Source organism: Blennius ocellaris (genome assembly GCF_963422515.1).
Source record: "Blennius ocellaris genome assembly, chromosome: 20".
NCBI lineage: Eukaryota > Metazoa > Chordata > Actinopteri > Blenniiformes > Blenniidae > Blennius > Blennius ocellaris.
In genome coordinates this window covers 1,606,699-1,629,875 of record NC_137669.1, presented here as the reverse complement: position 1 = coordinate 1,629,875, position 23,177 = coordinate 1,606,699, and the positions used below count along the sequence as shown (strand labels likewise).

The 23,177-nt window shown below is 43.5% G+C and overlaps 1 protein-coding gene across 2 annotated transcripts in view; it reads left to right on the top strand.

The window, feature by feature from the left end:
• The first annotated feature begins 9,029 nt into the window (after positions 1–9,029).
• The window catches only part of enpp2l (ectonucleotide pyrophosphatase/phosphodiesterase 2-like), a 116,968-nt gene continuing 102,820 nt past the window's right edge, over positions 9,030–23,177 (top strand). The window contains exon 1 of one of the 2 annotated variants that reach the window (XM_080516461.1): positions 9,030–9,289. In XM_080516461.1, coding sequence (XP_080372587.1) covers positions 9,238–9,289 — 52 coding nt within the window. In that variant the 5' untranslated portion in view covers positions 9,030–9,237. The remainder of the gene's footprint in view (positions 9,290–23,177) is intronic. The other variant, XM_080516460.1, reaches the window with a different exon arrangement.

Here is a 23,177-nt window from a genome sequence, read left to right as displayed (position 1 = left end):
ATTCTTGCTGCCTCAGTCATTGTCATGTCATGATTGATAACATGATCAACAACCATTGCTCTAATCTCATTGAGACTCTTTGCTGCTGCTGTCTTGGTCCTTGTCCTCGACCCCGTCCCCCACATGTCTCAACGGGACCATGGACACCTCTCAAACTGGGTGCTTGTCCTCTGCCATTCCTTTGACCACATCTTCCTCCTCTTCCTCCTCTTCCTCTTCTTCCTCCTCTTCTTCTTCTACCTCCTCTTCCTCTTCTTCCTCCTCTTCCTCTTCTTCCTCTTCTTCCTCTTCTTCCTCCTCTTCCTCCTCTTCCTCCTCTTCCTCCTCTTCTTCCTCTTCTTCCTCCTCTTCCTCTTCTTCCTCCTCTTCCTCCTCCTACTTGACCTCCATGGTTCCCACCTGCCTGCTCCATGTTGTATCACTATATATGTTGTTGTGGATGTCACTTCCTTACTGTCATACGACAAGGTCAGATCAATCATCAGTAATGAATTGGTGTCACAGGTCGTGTCAATCATTGTCATCATCCTGAAAATGTCATGATCTGAACATGCTCATCCTCAGTTTCCAAGACTATGCTTTAAAATGCAACAGTTACTTGTCATTTTGAGTAGTTGTATCAATTGATAGTTAGAATATTGTAATGAAATGACAGTAATGAATAGACAGTCATTAGAAATGTAATGTGTGAATGGCATTTTGAAATGATTGTACTGTGATGTTAAGTTGTGTCATTTTGAACCAGTGATTAAAGTTCAATGGACAAATGATCTTTGGTTTATGTGACAAAAAGTGTTAGACTTTTGAAAAAAAGTATATTTTGATCATTGGTTGTGAGTTTTGTATCTAGAGATGCGAAAATGACATCAAGGTTCTGAAACTAGTCTCAAAGTGATTGACAAAAACTGTAACACATGCCCTAAATATTTTAGTATGTCGGCTGTAGGAATCCTCTGTTGTTAACATATACAGCTTTGCACTGGTTAGGGGATTTTTTTGCTGCCCAACTTGCATCTTGGTCCCTAAAGAGCAGAAGTGAGCGGGAACAGACACGACGGCCGTAACCGAACTGGGATTGGATCTCAAAGGCTGCGGAAGTCGGTCAGCCAGATGGGAGTAGCTCCAGTCACATCCCATGTGCCGGAGCGCTGGGACCCCAGGGCTCGAAGCAGCTCCATCCTCGCATCGTATCCGCTCTCTCGGCCCCAACGCAGAAGTTGCAGCAGCAGCTCTGTGGCTGCAAAAAAAAAGTTAAAACAACTAGCGCTCACACTTTCCTGTTATAGATCACAGTCCACCTGGAAGGTTGACAGTTCATCTCCCGCCCTCAACACGCCCACTTTCTACCATAAATGGTCAATGCAAAGTGCCTCATCCATATTTTGCACCTCAATCAGTCTGTTGCTGCTACATCCTGACAGAAAAGACGAAAAAATAAATTTTACAGAGAGAGAAATGGCCTTGGAGGAGGTGGAGGTCAGTGATGCCGGTAAGGTGTTAATTCGTAACGTGTTGACCACATTTTCAGTAACAAGTACTGTATTTTCCACACTATAAGGCACACCTACATTGATTGACATAATTTACAACTTTATTCATATATAAGGTGCATTGCATTATAAGGCACATGGAATAGACCAGTGGTCAGCAACCTTTATAGCTCAAAGCCATTAGGTTACATTTTCCACTGATTCTAACACCCAGAGAGGTGCACACACTTTATTTTGATAGTCCTACCTGCAGCCTATGCCAGGATGACACTACGCACAAAACCTTCTTCACTGCTGGTTGACAACTTACAACTACCGTAATAAACTAAACTACATGAACTAAGCAACAAAAACACAACACAACACAATTATTACCGACACCACAAACCAAATAGAACCCCCAATAATTGCATTTAAAACACCACAAACAGAAACTCCCATAATGCATTGCAGCTATCGGCTGCTCTGAGGAGCTCAGGATGCAAGGCATGATGGGAATTCATGTTTTGTGTTGTTGTGGGTTGTTGTTGGGCTTGGTGTTGTGTTGATTGTGTTTATGTGTTTTTGTTCCCCACTTTAGGGAGTAATTATTTCATCTAGTTTATTTTGGTTTGTTAGAATGTTGGTGTGCAACCATGAGTGATGAATGTGTTGTGTGGAGTGTCGTCCGCTTTGAAGATCCGGTTGCGAAGTGAGAGTTGTCAAAATAAAAGCTTCTGGTTGTTCAGCTGTCAAATAGCAGTCTCGAGTAGAGCAATACTTCCATATATAAGGCGCATTGGCAGCTTTTGAGAAAATTTGAGGTAATTAGGTGCGCCTTATAGTGTGGTAATCTAATGTGTTGCTGTTTCCAAACCAGTAATCAAATTAAAGTTACTTATCTAATTCACTGTGTGTTACTATTGTAGTGTCCAATAAGACAAGTTTTTGGTCCGCAAGGCCGCTTTATTATAAAACTGATCTGGCTACTTTTCCGTTCTCTGCGAAAGTGACACACACACACACACACTGTGCATTAGTGATGAACGAATCGTTCACTTTACTGAACGGTGACTCATGAGTTATCACGTTCATTAGCTCATTCAATGAGTCACTCTTGCTATAGCTGTCCAGCTGCAGAGAGGAAAACCTAAACGTCACTGTTGTGCTGCTGCTAGTCTCACTCCAACTGTATAAATATATCACATTACTCACTGGAGTTGCCTTGTGGGAAAAGCAGCTATGATGCTACTGCTAATAGTTGCAAAGTAAAAGCAGCTAATAGCCATGCCACTAATGCTAGCTGCTAAGCACAGCAGCTACCAACTCCTCAAGGTCACATTAGGCTTTCAGCACGCTCGAGTCAGCTTGTAGGTGAAGTTCAGCATGAATGCTAGACTCACCTCGTATCAGTGGTTCAGCTCGAATGCCTAAGTCAGCTCTCCTCAGTGGTTCAGCTCGAATGCCCAAGTTAACTCACTGCTGTGGTTCAGCACGAATGCTAGACTCACCTCGTTTCAGTTGTTCAGCTCAAATGCCCAAGTTAGCTCGTTGCAGTGGTTCAGCTTGAATGCCCGAGTCAGCTCGAAACTCGAAAGAGTCATTCACCTCCACTGAATCGGTCAGCAGCACGGCGCTGTGCTGTTCACCTTGTGAGCAGGGAGCCCTCTGCCCCTCCCTCACCTGAAAGTCTGCAGCTCTGCTCCGCTCAGAAAGTTTCTGAGTGACATATGGAAAAAAAACCACACACATTGTTTCATGAAACAATGTGTGCTTTATCTCTTCACGCTTGAACAGATATATACATGAATAATACACGAAGAACACAATACATATTGTTAAAATACGAGTGTAGTGTGTATTGTGTTACATTTAATATTATCCCCTATAATTAGTTCTGCCTTATGAACATCACATTACTTATGATACGAGTGAAAAAGAAAATCAGAATGTTGGAGGAAAAAATAAACTAGAAAATTGTATGTATATATTAATATATTCTGTATGTCTGCCATTCTGGTATCTATTCAGGTTTATCATTTATTTAATTTATTTCTTGGTTCAAATAAACCTCAGAAACAACGCACATAATCTCAAATAAGGAGACCAGGGCCACTGAAAACGAGTGTGTACTTAAGTGTTTTAACATTTTACTATGAATACATGATTCTCCCCCGTGGTTCATGTTGCAGTTCAGCTGAGCCTCCAGGTCCTGGAGTGGGTGGAAATAGTGAGCATGCGCAACTGAATCAAATGACTCAGACAACCGATTCACTTGGATGAACTCAAAAACCTGTGAGTCTGTTCAAAGACTCGGGTTTCACATCACAACAGTGCATGCAGTCATCTCCACTCTCAGCCAATCACAGGCCAACTCGCTCTTAAAGGTGCGGTCAGGTGACACAAAAGAATTGGAACAAACCATTGTCATCAATCAACCTTAACATTGCAATAAGTCCCCAGCCTTTTTTAAAACAATCAATCAACCAATCAATCAATCAATCAATCAAAGACTCTTTGTTTTGGAGTGGAGAGAAATGAAGTCTCTGAGAGCAGGCAGTGCAAATAAATAAAGAAATAGTGCAACAACAACAGACTACAACTACATCTCTGGGTAAATAAATACCAGTAATACTAAAAATCTGATTAAAAAAAAGTGTGAATCAGATATAAATACAACACAGGATGAAAGTCAAAGGTTTAATATGTACCAGCAGGTGCAGGAGGCACTCAGAAAGTAACTAAAAAGTAACTTGTATCCTCACTTAGTTACTTTTAAAAACAAGTTATCTGCAGTAACTACATTACTTTTTAAAGGAGTCACTAGTCATCAGTAATCAGATTAGTTTTTGAAAGAAACTGTGGCAACACTGGTCACAGTAGTGGAATCACTAATAAAAGAAAAACAAGCAATGAGCATCACGTCGTCCCTGCTGGAAATAGTGTGAGAACCAGAGAAGGGGCTTTTCCAGCAGAAAGGACCAGGGGCTAGTTCGGAGCCAGGGCCAGAGTTAGCACCAGTTCTTTGTCTTTCCACTGCCAAAACCGGTTCTTAACAGGGTCTAAACCGGTGCTACCCTGGCTCCAGTTCTTTGCTGGGCCAGTGAGGAACCAGGCTGGAGCCAGACGCGTCATCAGGTAAGGGCAGACTTCATGAACCGGCTTTCTGAAAACTACAATAAACACAGAGCCCTGAAGTGGTTATCGAGAAATGTTTTTAAATAAAGCATTGGAACGATGTAATAATAGGAGGGAACGAGATAATTTAATCCTTGATTGTGGCGCAGCGGCTCTCGAGGTGCAGAGCTCCTCCACTGCGCTCTCAGCTGCATGAGATATATAATTTAGAAGCACTTTTCCATTGTTTTCACGGTTTTTATCGTAACATCATTCTAACTAACTTCACTTTCATGTCTTGTTTCGTGTCATGACTGCAGGCTGAACCGCTGCAGCCGCTGAGGCTGCGTTGTGCTCTGCTCTGAGACACTCCACTATTTTTTACCACAGAACTTTATAATGAAGCGATACCTTTGGTTCATCAGCAACTAAAAAAACAAACTACATACTACTGTAAATGAAAGCTCAGATTTTTTAACCATAAAAGGTGCCTTTTAATTGTTTCATGTGAAAGAGAACTTTAATCAGTGTGTGTTTACGTAGGTTTCCATTATAAATGGCTGTAGAGCTGCGTTGTATCATTCTACACCTCCATTCCTCCTGAAGTTGAAGCATTTGATTCAGACACGTCCAGAAATAAAGTGACAAGAGCAGGAATTCCCAATGTAATGCCCAAATGTTGAAAAATAAGCCCCAAGCTCATTCATTCTTCTTCCAGCTTCTCTCTTCTCTCCTCTCCTCTCCTCTCCCCCTCGTCTTCCCTGCTTGCTGCTCCCGTCCTGTACCGTGTCCTGTCTGATCTAACAAGAGAATCTCTTCACTCCTCATCCGAATTTAACCAGAACCATGGAATTGATCAACTGGTCTCTCAATGAGATCAACCAAATTTTTATGACACAACGATCGGGCAAAGGAGAGCCTGCATGTCCCGATGGGACGTTTGCAGCCGGATGCATGCTGGATTCCTGGGGTTCCTGGAGGTCCTGGAGGTTCCTGGGGTTCCTGGAGGTTCCTGGAGGTCCCTGTGTTTGGCCATTCTTTCCATCGAGGATGTGGAGGACCTCTACAAATTGGGATTCATGATAGCAGGTATGCTGCTGATTGGAGCTGGCGGCTTTCTGATCTATCGCAAAGTGTAGAAGACGCTAGCAGCTGCATTGGGAAGGCTGCCTATCGTCACTGAAGGACTGTGTCGAGCTTTGAACGCTCAGACTCATGTGATAAACGAACTCAAGAGTACGCAAGTCACGACTCTTGAACGTTTACCCGAAATTGGAACCATCTTGGAGGATATTAGAACTCGGTTGTGAAGCTACGAAATGTGGCCACGATTTGCAGCAGCGTGAAGACCAGAGACACTGGAGGTCGAAAGATAAAGCTGAATTGCCTGAACAAAAACAAATCAAATCTACATTTCGGATTCCCAGACACCCAGTTGTTGAGGCTGGTGTTTTGTCTTCAACTCTCCTGGATGTGAGCGTGTAGGAGAGTGACATCATGAGGAGAGTGACATCATGAGGAGAGTGACATCATGGGGCAGAGTGATATCATGGTGGAGAGTGACATCATGGAGGAGAGTGTCATTATTACAGCCATAACGTCAAAATATACTAATCTGTATCACGTATGCATAGTAATAATTAAATAAGCAATATAAAAATCCATCATTTTTTTATTTTACACGTAACTCATTGGTAAATCCTCTCAATTTCAGTTCATTTTTCATGAGACTTTCCCAGAGACTCATTTTGTTACTGTGTTCATACAGTTTAATATAGTTGTACCTTATAGCTGTAAATCCAAATAAAAGCAGCTGGAACAGAACAGATGTCCCCAGAGACTGGAGACAGACAGTCAGTGTCGCTCCTGATACTGCAGCTTTATAATACGGCTGTTACTGCACTATTTATGTTTTTACTCTGAAATTAAACTCATTGTTACACACTTTGTCACAATTGATAATCACTCAGTTCGATCCATCGCTCTGTATCATTTGAACATGAAAGTTTGACATGTGAACATGGAGCTGCTGATTCAGTAGTAATGTTCCGCTAAAGAAACATCTATACCACTGCAGCTTGGCTGTTTATGATCACGTGGATCAATAAGTCTGATATTTGAAGATATTAAATGTATGGGATTAATCTGGCTTCAATTCTTCAACTCACCATCAGCATCACCAGGTTCCTCGTCTCAAAAATATACTGTGCAAGGTTCAAACTTTGCAGACCAGTACGCACATTCTCCTGCAAAGTTTATTTTTTCAAATCACAAACTTTGCATGGGAAGTGGCGTACGCATCTTTCAGGACCCATTTTGTGCTTCAGCAACCTTTGTAGATGAGGCCCCTGATCTGTTGCCCCGGCTGAGATATGTGACTGTTGCAACGTCACATATATGCGGAGCTCTAAACCCTGCCTACATTTTAATCTACTTTCTGCGGAGGAAACGCGCAACAGATTTGTCTGTGGTTACGCTTTGCCTTACTGCTCTGAATCGCTCCATTCTATCCCTGCACTTTTTGTGCGTTGGAAACGGGGCTTAAGAGACTTGATGGAACCAACCAGCTGCTGTTGTCCAGCCGCTCCTCAAAACACACACTTCACTTTTGTGTGAACAAACAAGCTCACACAACAATGCTACAAAGCAGTGTGTCAATGCGACTGAGCAGCCATGAAGGTCACAGGTCAGAGGTGAAGGATACAGGTTCCTCCTGGTATTCGGGGAAATTTACTAGTACTGTAAATGTAGTTGGGATCTTGATTTCATGGTTAAAGATGCACCTATCAGGTGTATATAACTTTATCATAAACTTTTTAACTATTTATATAGGATTATTAGATTATATAATTTAAGACGGTGCAGAGGGCAACCATCTAAAACTTCATGTGGAAACAAAACATGTTCGTCTGAGAGTGACATGTTGGCATTTTTCCATTGTTGATTGGTTCATTTGAATATGAAGCAGAACTAGATCTTCACTGTCACTTGTCATCACTGGATTCTTCCAGCAGACAGAGTTTGCAGTAAGTCTTCATCTCCAAGTCTTGAGGCATGTGAGAGGCTTTGATCAGGATCACTGGATCACAACGGATCCCCCAGAGTGCGCACAAAGAAATCAACAGGACCAAAGAAATGATTCACACACAGCAAGTTCACCAAGTCATGTTTTGTCAATTTTCATTATCTTTAAATTAAGAAGCAGGGTAGTAGAACTCAGTCAGTAATATTTCAAGAGGAGCTCAACACACACACACACACACACACACACACACACACACACACACACACACACACACACACACACACACACACACACACACACACACACACACACACACACACACACGACCCTAAGCCAGGTTTGACCTAAACCAAGCCTAAAATGTGTGCATATGTACATGCATGCATGCTGACTTTGTGTGTGTGTGTGTGAGTGTATGTGTGTGTTGGGTTCAGACCTATCTGAATTTCTGGCTACAGAGTCCAGGTGTGGTGAAATCCAACCTCGGCTCAGGATCAGGCTGCTTAGCATTGCCTCAGGTGAGGAGACACTTTGACCAATCACAGTGCTTGCTGGCTAATGGAGCCTAATCTGTTCTGTGTGTGTGTGTGTGTGTGTGTGTGTGTGTGTGCGCTTCCCTCTCTTCATTGTTGTGTATTTAGAGATGATGAAAACCTCCACACACAGCTGTGCCTGCCTGTGCACATGTGCCTGCTTATGTCTGTGTGTGGTCTCTGTTTTCCCTGAGGTGATGGATGTACAGATCACTTTCAAAGCCCACAGATTTGTTCCCTCATGAACAGAACGTTCCCGACAAGAGCCTTCAATGAGAGCTGAGCCTTTTCTCCTCCAGAGTAGCATGAAGCCATAGCTTTCTGTGGTTTTCATCTTGAATCAGATAAACACGTTGAGATGAGCGTGAGCAGAGGGCGAGGCGGCATGGTGAGCAGAGGGAGAGATGACGAGGCGGGATGGCGAGCAGAGGGAGAGGTATTGAGCAGAGTTTTGCTCACTCTTCCACAGGGAATCACCTGCAGACACAGGCTTGCTTCAGTCAAAGTTTGACATTATTAGAGACTTGGTGTTATCTTCCTAATTACTGCAGATAAAAAGCAACTAGTTTTAGTTACTATACTTACTCAGGGATAATGATGGAAACAGCTGGATTAGCATTAGCAAGCATGACACAATGTAATACTTTCACTGCTTTCTCTGACAAACTGAAGGTAACAAACCTCTCTCTCTCTCTCTCCCTCTCTCTCTCTCTGGTGTACCAGTGTGCAGCTGACACCATTACTTCATGCTTATTGGCCACAGACCGAGGCAAAGCAAAGGCAAACAAGTGGACACACACACACACACACACACACACACACACACACACACACACACACACACACACACACACACACACACACACACACACACACACACACACACACACACACACACACACACAGCAAGAGACAGTGAGAGCGAGAGAGAAAGAGAGAGAGCGAGAGAGAGAGAGAGAGAGACCTCTGTGCGCTCTGCTCCATCGACCCTCAGAGGCACACTGAGGACCTTCAGTCGGACGTTGGCCACTGTGTTCTGGGTGGTGTAGTGTTCAGGTGTCGCAGGATTCTGGGTGTAGCAGTCTTCGGGGGAATGCCAACCGTGGACACTGTGTTTGGAATATGCTTCTGGATAACTTGGTACGGTAAGATTGTCACGGTTTGGTGCTGTATGTTTGTGTTTTCAGGATCTGGATGACCGGAGAGTCACCCACTCACCCGACCCCATCTTGTCCCTCTCTGTTTCTGCCCCTGACACACACACACACACACACACACACACACACACACACACACACACACACACACACACACACACACACACACACACACACACACACACACAGAGAGAGAGTTGTATGGATGTATCGACCTGTGTGAGGGAAACACAAACAGTTGCACTGAAGTGTGGAGTAGTTTTGAAACTTACTGAACTGCTGAATTGAGAGGAAGAGATTGAAACAGATCTAAAGATTGATGGATAATGGTGGATGTCAATGGATGGATAATGGTGCATATTGATGGTGGATGTTGGTGGATGATGGGCAGATGTTGATGGATGGATGACGGTGGATGTTGATGGATGGTGGATGATGGTGAATGATGGGTGGATTTTGATGGATGATGGTGGATGTTGATGGATGGACGATGGCGGATGGTGGTGGATGATGATGGGTGGATGTTGAGGGATGATATTGGATGATGGTGGATGTTGGGTGGTTGTTGGGTAATGACAGTGGAGTTGAACAGGCAGTTTATTTTATTATCTTAAGTGAAACAAAATCAGTTTTGGAAGCATAGGTGGTGCAAGGGGGGGGGCTTGGGGGTGCTACAGCGCCCCCAAGGATAGCCAAAACACTAAGAATTGTGATTTGTTTTAAAGTAGTTTATTTAGATTTTAGATTCATGGTTAATTAATAAATACACCAATAAAACATGTATTTATTTATTATTTTTAACTGAAAAGCAGTGTAATGTGATTCAGCCAATCGCTGCATTAACCTTTGAACATACAACTTCCTGTTATTATGAGCACATTTTTCCTAGTGACTGGTAACTTACTAATAGTAATTAAACATGGAGTGCTTTTTGCAAAGAGAAAAAAGCGACAAAGTCACTGACGCCTTTGCTCTAAACTACAACAACCAACGTATCATTTTATCATGACGTCTCGTGGTGACTGATGATTATTGCCTATTTGGTGTTTGAGATCTGAACTCTGACACCTGGTTCTCTCTATGCAGTGTTTATTCATCTGTTATAAGATCCATTGAACTAAATCATTTTCTTTCAGTGGAGGTTTTGGTGACTGGCAGCAGGAGTTCGTGTCTTTGTTTTTGAGGCTGAAATGAACATTTTGTGTGTTTTGTTTCCTATGAGAAGTTTTCAAATGTGTGCTTTTACTCATGACTTCAGCTATTATTAGTCTTGTGCCCATATTTGCTAACTTCCTGTTTGGTAGTGTGAGGAGTTGGTGGTCATCACAGAAGTTTAAGCTTCGGAGTTAATCAATTTTGTTTGAATGACTCATATTGACATAAAAGCTGGAGCTTGAGTCATCTTCATCATCATCATCATCACTTACTACAATATGGCTTTGATGTGGAACTTGTAAATGACCAAATGAAGGGAAACTATCATACTCACATGAGGTTTTCAGTGATGTACTTTGGTTTGGCTCCAGTCTATTGTCTCTTTTTTTTTGGTGGTGGGGGGGGGGGGGGGGGCATTACCATGGTGAGGCATGATGGCAAGCAGAGAGTGAAGTGGTGAGCAGAGGGTGGGGCAGAACCAGCACTAATGGCTTGGCTCTACATCCAGCAGTTGTTCTTCTAAGGAGGTTCTTGGGATCTCAAGACCTCCAGGGGTTTTGACTCCCACCCAGAGCTTTGATATGACTGTTAATTGGCGTTAGGAAAGTGAGTGCAGACCAAACCACATCAAATCAAAGCAAATGAAAGCAGCTGAACGTCTGATGAAGTGCGGGACTATGATTCTGAAGCTTTTGAGTTTCGGTTGTTTGTTCTCCAGTCGTGGTGAAGAGCTGTTCAAAAACTCAATGTACCATCTATTGCATTGATAAATACTAATTATTTCAAGATGTCCAGGAAGAGACAAATGGATGCAGATACAAGGCTGTTTCATGAATGATGGGAAGGTGAATACATGTTTGTGCTTCAAGAAGACAAAGCGGTTTGTCTTCAGTGTTCTGAGGCATGTCGACTGTCAAAGAGACAATATTACTCCACATTTTGACACCAAGCAGAGCGAAGTATGCCAAAGTTAAACTCAACAGAGCAACTGGCAAATACATTTCTTAAATAACTAATAAAGTCAGAGTTATTTAAATTGAGGAGCGGGTGTGGGTATGTATATATGTCTGTGTTTGTATGTGTGTGTGTGTGTGTGTTGGGGGGGGGGGATGTGTGTGTGTATGTGTATGTGTGTGTGGGGGTGTGCGTTCTATATATAAGTATGAGTGTTGTCTTGTGTGAGGGTGTGGGGGGGACTGTGTTCCCTAGTCGCTGGCCTCCAGCCGGGCTCGTGCTGGGCCATGCGGGTCTTAGACTCTACTCTTTAGCCATTGGGTGGGGTGGGGGGGGGGGCTTCCTGCCCGGGTCCTCTTGCGGTGCCTTGTCAGGGTGGGTGTTGGTCCCAAGGGTGGGGCGGTGTGGGGGGTCCACCTGGGCCAAGTCCTAGCGACGGGGGGACCTTGTCCCTCTCAGCCCCCCCTACATTACCTCACCTTACCTCATTCAACAATAGGGACCAGTGGGCGGGGCCTAGGGTGGGGGGTCCAGGCCACTTAACTGTGGTCTGGCCCCTCCCCCGACTTTGCATCACCCACAATTTTAACTACATTGAGTCACACAGGGTCTTGAGGGGATAAACTGGCTTTTGGGGTTCTGCTGCTGGGCAGCGGTAGAACGACTGGGCCCCCGCTACCCCTCAATTTTAAACCGCACATTAGACCAGTGTTTTTCAACCACTGTGCCGCGGCACACTGGTGATCTGCGAGATCTAGTCAGGTGTGCCAGCGGCTGTGAGAGCAGTGTACAGAGTAATCGTGTATAAATACTGTGGCGAGCGCCGCAGAAGAATTGCTCTGAGTCAAGATTCTTTTCTGTCAGGTGAACACCAGAGGCTTTTATTTTGACATGAATACATACAACCGGAACTTCATAACAGGATGAGACTCCACACAACACATTTCTCACTCATGGTTTCACACCAACATCCAACAAACCAAACTAGATGAAATAATGAACTATCTGAACCGAGGAACAAAAACACAACACAAGCACAAATCAACACACACAACAACCCCAACAATAACCCTCAATAACCTCTGGCAACACATAACCTGAACTCCCATCATGCCCTGCAGCGACCAACTCCGTGATGCTACAATACTCTTCACCACTAGATGGCAGCACATAATTTTGTTTTCGTTAATCACCACCACCTGCGGCTGCTCCCATCTTGTATCAAAGTACTGTCAGTGACAGTGATGCTTTTCCGTCGCCCTTCCATTTGGGTACTCAAGACAACACAACAGGTTTGATTTTGAGGAGCCGTCTGCTGATTGGTCATCGATTTAAAACATGCCCTCAATATTTTAATATGTCGGCTCTATGAATCCTCGGTTGTCAACATATTCAGCTTTGCACTGGTTAGGGGATTTTTTTGCTGTGCAACTTTCATCCCTAAAGAGCAGAAGTAAGTCAGGGACAGAGACCGGGACTCAGGAGTGGACGCTACGGCCATTACCAAACTGGGATCAGAGCTCGGAGGCCGCGGCCATCGGTCAGCCAGCTGGGACCAGCTCCAGTGCTCTACCGAGTCTGCTTTTCGTGTCGCATCACGTCCCGTCACTGCCTGGAGCTCCATTGTGTGTCGCACACACTGGTCAGCCTCGGAGCTCCGGTTTCCTGACACCGGAGTTCCAGAACCTGCCAGTGTGTGCAGACACAGACCCACGGTGCCAGCGGCTCGAGACATGATGTGATGCAAAACGTGACGATCGGTTTTGGAACCTGTCCACACGGTGTGAACTCTGAGCCCTGGTGTCCATCCTCGCGCTCGGCCCCAATGCAGAGGTTAAGGACTGGTGCCAACCGGCTTTGTGCCCTATTGTGTCACTTCGCCGGGTCAACGTAATCGGTCCAGCCAGCATTCGCTCTCTCAAAACCGACACGGAAGAGGCAGCTGCAGCTCTGTGGTTGCAAAATAAAAAAATTATCTAAACAACTATTGCAAAGTTGATGATGTAAACAACAACAGGGGATTCATAAGGTCCAGGTCTGTTGCAACATCACATATCTGTGGAGCTCTTCTTCTTCTTCTTCTGAGAAATCCAGAAGTATTTTCAAGTTTGTCAACTCCTCCATGCTCAGTAATGTGGAAATACTGAAAACAGTGAGTCCAGCCGCTCCAAGGTCCCTGTACAGGATCCTCCGTTTATCTCAGCAACTTTTGCACTTCACGTGCTTCATAGTCTCTGGTTCACCACACTCACAGTTCCCATCCTTGTGTTTCCCTATCAAAGCCAGTCCACTGTTCAGTCTGCAGTGTCCCAGTCCCAGTATGTTGTCTTGAAGAATTTGAAAGCTCCCTTACTTTCCCCACCTTTCTTCGAATACCATAGTAAGTCCTTCCCTTCTTTCCTGAATCCCAAGCTTTTTGCCACAATTCTTAGGTTGAACTATTTATAATTGAATCTGACAGTCCGTAAGGAAGATCAAATTCTACAGCATCACCTATGGTGGCTGTTTTAGTCAAGCTATCTGCTTCGTCATTGCCCTTGACACGTATATGTGCTGGAACCAAATAAAACCCACCTCACCCCCTGCTTTATGAATGCTTGAAATATTTCTATTCAAATATCGGGTTTGGATTTACAATTAGCTTCTTTTATTGAAGTTAATGCTGCTGCAGAATGAGTTCATGTAAGTGACTTAGAAAGTTTATTAACCATCACCCAACAAAGTACCAAAAGGCTCCTCACTATCTCATCAGTGAAAACTCTTATGCAATCTGGAATCGAAACCCTTTTTTGATCCTGAAATCATGAATGAATATACCAATAGCGGCTTTGTTATTATCTTGGTTTTTATAACCATTTTTGAGAATTTGTACATGAGAACTGCATTCTCTTTCAATATGGGCCCTGACTCAGTTGTTCATGCACTCTATTATAAGCAGATCAGCATCTGGCTCAGGGAGCAGCCATGATGAGGAAATTGGCCAGCAGATTGGATAACACACTTTAAGCCAGGAGTGTCCAACTGCTGTCCTGGAGGACCATTGTCCTGCATGTTTTAGTTCTGTCCCTACTTTAGCATACCTGAATTGAATGATGATGTCATAATGTGGGGAAGTGAAGCATCTTTCCAGGACAAAGATCAGTAGAGAAGAGTGAGAGCTTTCTTTGGAATGCATGAAGTTTCTCCACAAGCTCTGTAACATTCTTCTATCTGCACTGCATATTCCATGTTTAGTTGGTTCAAACAATGGAAAATGTCACTCAGAAATCAAACAGCTGCATTAAACCCCTAATTTTCCATCAGAGACAGAAACTTGACAGCATTTTGTAATGTTGAAGTTTGCAGAAACACCATAATATCCTCCTTTAGTTCACAGAAACATTTCAATGCATTATCTTTGCTAAGCCATCTAATGTCATTGTGAACAAGCAAATCTGTATATTCAGCAGACATGTCCATCAACAGTTTGCGGAAAAGGCAGTGCTGTTAAGTGATAAAGTTAATGATTGCAATGACAGAATACATGGTCTCTTTTAACTCACCACTGAGCTTTGCACACAGGAGGCTTTGGTGGATGAGGCAATGTAAAGATATCACCTGCGAAGCTGCAGCAGCCATTCTCGCAGCCAGCATCTGGTGCCCACCGGCCATCGAGAGCACACCATCCGTCACCAGCTTGTTGATGCGCATCAAATCCAAGCTGTTCTAGAAGAACGAAACAATTTTGGAGAAAAAAATGTCACCGTTAGTGTGCCCCTCCATGGGCATTCGTCCAAGCAGATCTTCATGAAAAGGTTCCACATAAAAAAAATTGCGGAGAGATGCACAAGTGTGCAACATCACTGTTATCCGCCGACTCGTCCACAGCCAGAAACATCACCTTGGCCTTCCTCAGCTTGTCCAAAAGCATCTCGAAAATGTCAGGTGCAAGGAACCCACTCTCCTCATATGTGATGCGTCAGATTGTTAGGGTTTGTGAACTCCGTTGCATGGCAAACAAGAACCTCAGTTTGAAAGTGTTTATTATCAAAAACCACAGCAGAAGCAAAGTCAGGCAGTCCAAGATCAAAACCAGCACAGGCAATGGAGGAGGAAATCCAGGAGGCAAAGTTGGGCAGGCAGAAGGTCGAAAAATCCCAAAGGCAACACGAGGAAAAAATGTCGGGTACGAATGGTGCGAAAACTCAGACGAACTGGCAACCAGAGCTACAAGAGAGGGGAACTAAATACAGACCCTAATGAAGATAACAAACAGCTGTGATCAGGAGGAGGAAGCAGGAGAGCAGAGGGGCGGAGCTAAGGGGAACACAGGAGGGGAGGAGTGAAAGCAGGATCATGACACAGATATTGGAGTTTGCTTGAGGGAATCAATTATCAGTTACCACTTCCTCAATGGATGCAAGCATACACTACTTTACTGTTTCTGAGTCAGTACATGGCTTCTTCTTTTTACTTATAATCCATGTGATCCGTAAGGATGCCGCTGTTGCTCTCTCTAGATCTGAACAGGAACGAAACAAAATGTGACATCTTTGCTTCATAACAAGATGTAAGACTCGATAGCTTTTCCCTCTGAGCAGCAGAGCCCCGTGGGAAAGCAATGTCAAAGTTTGCGTGAAATGCCTTCTCAAGTTGTATTCCTTATAAACCGCGACACACTCATTGCAGATTAAACACAATCGATTCTTTTCCAGCGCAATAAATGTGTATTTTTCAGTCCATTTGCTGTTGAACTGCCTATTTTCTGAGTCAACTTTTCTTTTTTTAAACTAGAGAAGGAAATTTTTCCAGCGTTCGGCTTCATAGAAATGAGTCGGAAGGTCTGCGCACCACCAGGGCACGGACGTGCAAAGCTGATTGGTCAAGTGTTGTCCATCAATATATATGTACGGCTGAAATAGGTCATCATTTTTCCTGTTTTGCAGTTTGATTAAAAGACACAAAAGCTTTCCCTAGTTTGGCTCTTGCAAGCACACACCACAATATCTACATTACATTCTGAGGGCCGGTAGAAATTGTCTCGGAGGCTGGATTGAAGAGACCTGCTCTACTACATACTCTTAATGCTTTAGTTCATACTAGTAGTCACTCTCTGCATGATGTCACTCTCACCCATGAAGTCACTCTCCCTGATTACTAGTTACTCCTTTAAAAAGTAACTTAATTACGTCAGATTACTTGTTTTAAAGTAACTAAGTTAGATTATAAGTTACTTTTTAGTTACTCTCAGCAGCTGCCGACAACATCCCCCCCCCATCTTAAAAAGGGGGCAGGTATTGCAATTTTAAGGTTTATTGTTGACAGTTATAGGACGACGGTTGGTTCCGATTCTTTTGTGTTACCTGAATGCACGTGAGCGCAGGTTGGCCTGTGATTGGCTGAGAGTGGAGAAGGGGGCGGGTCAGATGAGCGTGCAGTGCCTGCAAGCACTTCATGTGTCTGTCACCGATTCGAGGAGAACAGAAGAGTGGCTGGTTCTGTTTAATAATAAAGTCGCTTTGCAGACAAGAAACTCGTCTTGCGGGACACTATAATAGTAACACACAGTTAATTAGATAAGTAACTTTAATTTGATTACTGGTTTGGAAATAGTGTTAGATTACTCAGTACTGAAAAAAGTGGTCATATGAGTGTAATGCGTTACTAATTAACACGTTACCAGCATCACTGTTCCTCTGTGTACTCCAGTTTACCCCATAGTACAAAAAACATGCACCGGGGTTTTTCCTGAGCAAGGCCCTCAGCCCCATCAGCTCCCCCCAAATACTGCTCTGTGTGGGTGCTTCCCCTCTGGGAATTAATTAAGTGCTCTTAAAAAAAAGTCTAATAGAAATGGACTGAGTGCTGACTGAGTGTCCTGCGTGGGGGGGAATCTGAGGCCATGTTTCCATGTACCCGGGTATTTGAAAAAACTTTGATGTTTCTCTGCATTTGGGTGCATTTACACATACACGAAGCTCCGACTCACAACAAACAATGACTCCTGAAAACTCTGGCCACAGTAGCGATCTGGATAAACTCTGTGCCTCCGATTGCATCTAAAGGGGGGTAATCAGAGATTTACGTGACAATTTGTGATGTGGCGTTTTTTTTTAACAGGATTCTGATTGGCTGTCATATCTTTATGTTTATGTTCGTTATCTTGCTCCATTGCTCCCTCCAGGTTTGGCGCCCATAGTAGCTCTGAACCAGGTGTATATGCGAGTACATGTAAATTAAGATTTAATTTTTTTAAAGGTAGAAGGGAAAATGTCCCTTTTTGTAAAAAGCCTGGTATGTTTAAACAAATGAAGCCTTAAGCCCAGTTAAGTAGTGTGGGTTATCAGGCAATAGAGCTCTACCTGGCGCTTTCGGTGAGGTGACTCAGATCATTGTAGCAGCATTCTGCTCCCACTGCCACCGCTCAACACACTGGAGGTGACAGGAGAAGGAAAAGGGGTAAAAAAAAAAAACCCAAAAGCGAGGAAACGGCACCCCTATGTTGCAACTGAGGTCCAGAGCATGACAGAATGTTTCATTAAATGTCTTATTGTGGTATTCTTTCAGATGCGCTGTAACAGAAATAAGTAACAGAGAGATATCCAGGTTTGCTAATTCATCCATGTTAATAGTTCATAGCACAGACCTCAGGTGAAGACGACCACAATCACCAGTGAAACACATCAGAGCAGCAATCAGACACAGGAGGCTGTTTTGTAGCCCTGTGACATATCCAATTCTGATGTTTCCACATCAGACCAGGCCTCCATCATATGTGATACCAATCAGATATTTTTCTACATGCTACTGCTTTGACATGTGACTAACATCATGTATAAGTAGGAAGCGGCTATGGCAAAATGTTTAAACCAGTGCTCTCTTTTTTCTTCATTCTCTTTCTATTTTCCCTCCTCATGTTGTCTAGATTTTGTCGGCTCATTGAAAATGGATCTACATGCTGACCAGCGTTGCCAGATATGGCGGATATCCCAGGGGAGCCAAACTCTCTTACCTTTTAACTTTGTTTATTTTGTGTTCATGACGTGTTATTTATTACACATATAACAGATTTGCAGTATTAACATGATTTCTACTCAGGCTGAGATACTGTGCAGGTTTTTATTGAGGTGTGTGGGTTTTATGTTGTTTGGGAGTTGTTTGATGTGACTCACAGAAAACAGTGAGTCACATCAGGCAACCTTAGTGCTGACTAGTGTGACGTCCATATTTACTTCTGTCAACAGTATCTTCTGTGCTTTGGGGCCTAACAAAGGGTCTGATCAAGTTCACAAGGCAGTCTGATAGAGGTCCCATTTAAAATGCAATGTGAATGATCACACACACAAAAAATCTGTTTCCAGCAAAAGAAAGCGGAATTGAAAATCAAGACCTGCGGTGTGAACGTAGCCTCAAAGCCTGAAACCAGAGACGGAGACAGAATCTCATAAAACACTCGAGACAATATGCTAACTGAGACTTTGCCTACTGAAAGCTATTCCAGACCAGGCTGAGAGTTGGACCATCTGAGACCCCAGAGGACCGCTTGGGGCAGCAGAGCAGCAGAGCAGCAGAGCAGCAGAGCAGCAGAGCAGCAGAGAAGCAAATAAATGCAGTTATGTTTTTGTTGATCTTTCTTACAGAAGAACCTTTTGTGTTTCTCTTACACCCATTTTAAAGCTTATCTTAGAAACAGACAAGAATGATTTTTCTGGATTCATCAGATCTTTCTGGATTTATCAGATTTTTCTGGATTTGTCTGATTTTTCTGGAGTCATTGTATCGGACTTGGGGGTGCAGAGCCTTTGCCCGAACAGGCATTGGGTGAGGTTGCAAACCTGGACAGGTTCCCTCACTTTCAGTGCTTTATCCTCTTCTTTCCATTTCTACCATTTTTCTTTTCTTTATTATTTTCTTTCCTACTGGGGATTATATCTCGCTCCAAAGGGCTAATAAGACGATCGCTGACCTTGAAGATGATATTCGACGGCTCTCCAGAGAACTGGAGAAGAAGGATGCCATGTTGTATAGCTTCAATACTTCTTCAATAATTCTTCATCGTCGGAGAGCAACAGCGCTGGAGCTGCCCCCCCTCTCCCCTGGACAGCCAGACATGCGACCCTCTTCTCATCAGAAGACCTCTGCTTCTCGTCGTATACTCCTGAAGGAAGCCGTGCTGAGACAACACTCCACTCCTGTCACCGGCACCGCTTCAACACTGCTGCTGAACCAGTCTGCCCGGTCATCTCCTCATTTTTATCTACAATCCTGCTCCTCGCCTGCTTTTCTCTCCAACAACATTAATAACAGTAGATTCCATCACCAGAAACATCCGCCTCTTCAAAGCGATCACACATTGTCTTCCTGGCGCAACAGTTCCGATAATGCTCGGTAAGGTTACGGACACACTTCCCTCGTCCATCCACTGAGTTCTAGTCCATGTAGGTACTAATGATATGGCCCGCCGGCAATCCAAAGTGACGAAGAAGGACTTTAATGACCTTTTTTGAGTTTTTAAGTAACTGTGAAAAGTCTGTCTTTATCTCCGGTCCCATTCCCACACTTGGTCAAGGTGCAGCTCGCTTCAGCAGAATTTGAAGCCTGAACACGTTTCTTACTTTCGCCTGCAGAAGTCACTTTGTAAAATCCCTGTATGCTGGGGACCGAGATATTAGCTGCTATTATCCTACATAAAGTGTACTTGTCCTCTCGAGACTGACTGTTTACATTCCATGGACACACCCGCGAGTGTCCTTCCTCGTGGACTCCTCAGGCTGCTATTGGAAAAACCAGTGCCCCCTACTGTTCTCCTCTGTCAAATACAGGCCAGAGGGGCCCACAAGAGAAGGATAAAGGGCGCAGAGCCCCGGGCCCCGACCCGAGCCGCCAAGCCGGGACCGGCCAGTGCAGCGCCCCCAGGCCACGCGGGCAGGGAGCCCCCCCGGCCCAGACAGCGGAGCCCGCCGCACCCCCGGGGGCCATCCCCCCACCACCCCCCCAACCCCGGCGGGACAGAGAAGGCCCCAGCCGCCGAGGCCCAGACCAGCCCCCCCCCCCAGACCAGGAAGAACGACGGCCCAGCAAGGCCCGGCCGGAGGACAGCCTCCCTCCAACCCCCAGGAGCCCCAATTCCCCTCCCCCCCTGCCCCATCACCTAATCCCAGCCTACCCACATCCAAGCATACACATACACACACACACACACAGACACACACACACCAAGCATACACATACACACACAGACATACATATATACAGACATACGTACATACATTTATTTGGTTGGGAGGGGGGTGCCCCCCACTCCCCAGGCCGCCAGCCAGACCCCCACCAGGCCACTCATTATCTTAATCACATGCTTGATCTTGTCCTCAATTATGGTATTGACATTGATGAATTAACGGTGACATTGATGAATTAACGGTTTTTCCCAGATCACTCTGTTGTCAGATCACTTCTTGATATCATTCAAATTTACATCAACTGGCTTTATAGGCCCTGAAAATAAAATGAAAAATAAGAGATATTTATCAGACAGTGCTCCCAATAATATTGACTGCAATTCCATCTGTGGATCCAGCAGTAAACAGCTGCCACACTATCAGCCCAACTCAGGTTGACTTGGTTGTAGATGGAACAGTAGCCTTACTTCACTCCACACTTGATTCTGTTGCACCCTTGAAGATAAAATCATGGTATAATGATAATCTGCGAACTCTAAAGTTTCATTATTATTAGTAGATGGTATGCAAACTATTAATAACCGGTCTGTAAAGTGTGAGTTAATATATTAGTTAAGCAACAGTTAATACTTTATATACATTATCAGGACGTTACTCTACAGTTGCAACTATTCCTCATTTACTAACTGTTAGTAAATGAGGAATAGTTGCAACTTTAGAATAACGTCCTAATAATGTATATAAAGTATTAACTGATACTTATCAAGTCATTAGCAAGTAGTTAACTAATGGCTTATTCATGATCTATTACTAATTTATAAGGTATAGTTATAAATCATTAACATATAGTTAACATGTAATTTATAAATTGTTAACTAAATGCTTGTAAATTATGTATTACCAATCTATAAGGCAGTTATAAATCCTTAATAAACTTAGCAAATATTCAACAAGCAATCTATAACTCATTAACTAACAGTTTTATTAATGATTTATTAACTACTTATAATGGATAGTTATTATAAAGTGTTACTGGATAGTTTGCTAATATATAAAAAAAATCCCTCCGCAAAACATGAAACGTCTACTATTCCTCCTTAATAGAAAAACACGAACAATTCTAAGATTCTCTTCAATACTATAGCCAGACTAACAAAAAGTAACAGCTCTGTCAAACCTCATATCCCTTAAACTTTGAGCAGTAATGACTTTGTAAACTTCTTTAATGACAACATTCTAACTATTCAATTCAATTCAACTGTATTTATATAGCACCAAATACAACACAGTCATTCCTAGTTTCTTTTAACTAAAAAAAACCCCCAACGGACCCACATGAGCAAGCAGGTTTATTTGCGACTGTGGAAAGGGAAAACTCCCTCGCACAGGAAAAAACTTTTGTAGAAACCAGACTCCGAGGTGGCGGCATTCTGCGGACCAGTTGGGGTGAGGGGATAGAGGAGAGGGTCGGATAGGGAAGACAGAGAGATAGAATAGGCGGGGAGATACAAACTTTGATTTGAGGTAATCGGCAAGAAACAGACCCTGGTCCGTGTCAAGAGCGGTAGAGAGAGAGAGAGGTAGAGCGAGAGGTAGAGAGAGATGTGGGGAGGGGGTGTTTTGAAGCAGCCCTAACTGTAAGCTTTAGTGAATAGAAACATTTTGAGTCTTGCCTTAAAAGTAGGGATTGTTTCAGCCTCCCTATCTGAAACTGGGATCTGGTTCCACAGATAAGAACTGAAGGCTCTGCCTCCCATTCTAATTTTAGAAAACCTAGGAACCTCCAGTAAGCCAGTACTCTGAGAACAAAGTGTTCTTGGGAAATGCGGAACGAACAGTTCTTTAAGATATGATGGGGCTTGGTTGTGAAGAGCTTTATAGATTAGAAGAAGGATTTTAAATTCTATTCTCGATTTAACAGGGAGCCAATGAAGAGAGGCTAGTATTGGAGTGAGGTCAAAGTTAATAATGATCTTCTCATGGCTTCAGACAAAGGACTGGTCTCTGTTCTTGTCCTGTAAAATCTCAGTACTGCTCTTGATACTAATGATCATAACATGCGATTACAAAGGTTAGAACATATCATCGGTCTTAAAGGTACTGCACTAAACTGGTCTCGATCATATTTATCAGACAAGGTTCCACTTTGTTCATGTTCACGATAATTCCTTAGTCCATATTGAGGTTAAACATGGAGTTCCACAGGGTTCTTTCTTAGGTCCTATACTTCTTACTTTATACAGGTTTCCTGTAGGGAATATTATTAAAAACACTCCATTTGTTTCCACTGTTATGCAGATGACACACATTAAAAGCTTGTCTTAAAGATATGATTGGCTGAGCCGTAATTTCCTGCTCCTGAACTCAGATAAAACAGATAATTATTATATTTGAGCCAAAACATCTAAGAGACAAATCATCTAAAGATATAATCACACTGGATGGTATTACTTTGACCTCCATTACCAGTGTGAGGAACCTGGGAGTTATTTTTGACCAGGATTCATCTTTTAACTCACACATTAATCAAATCTGCAGAACTGCCTTTTTTCACCTACGCAATATTTCCAAAATTTGAAACATCTTGATTCAGAGTGATGCTGAAAAAC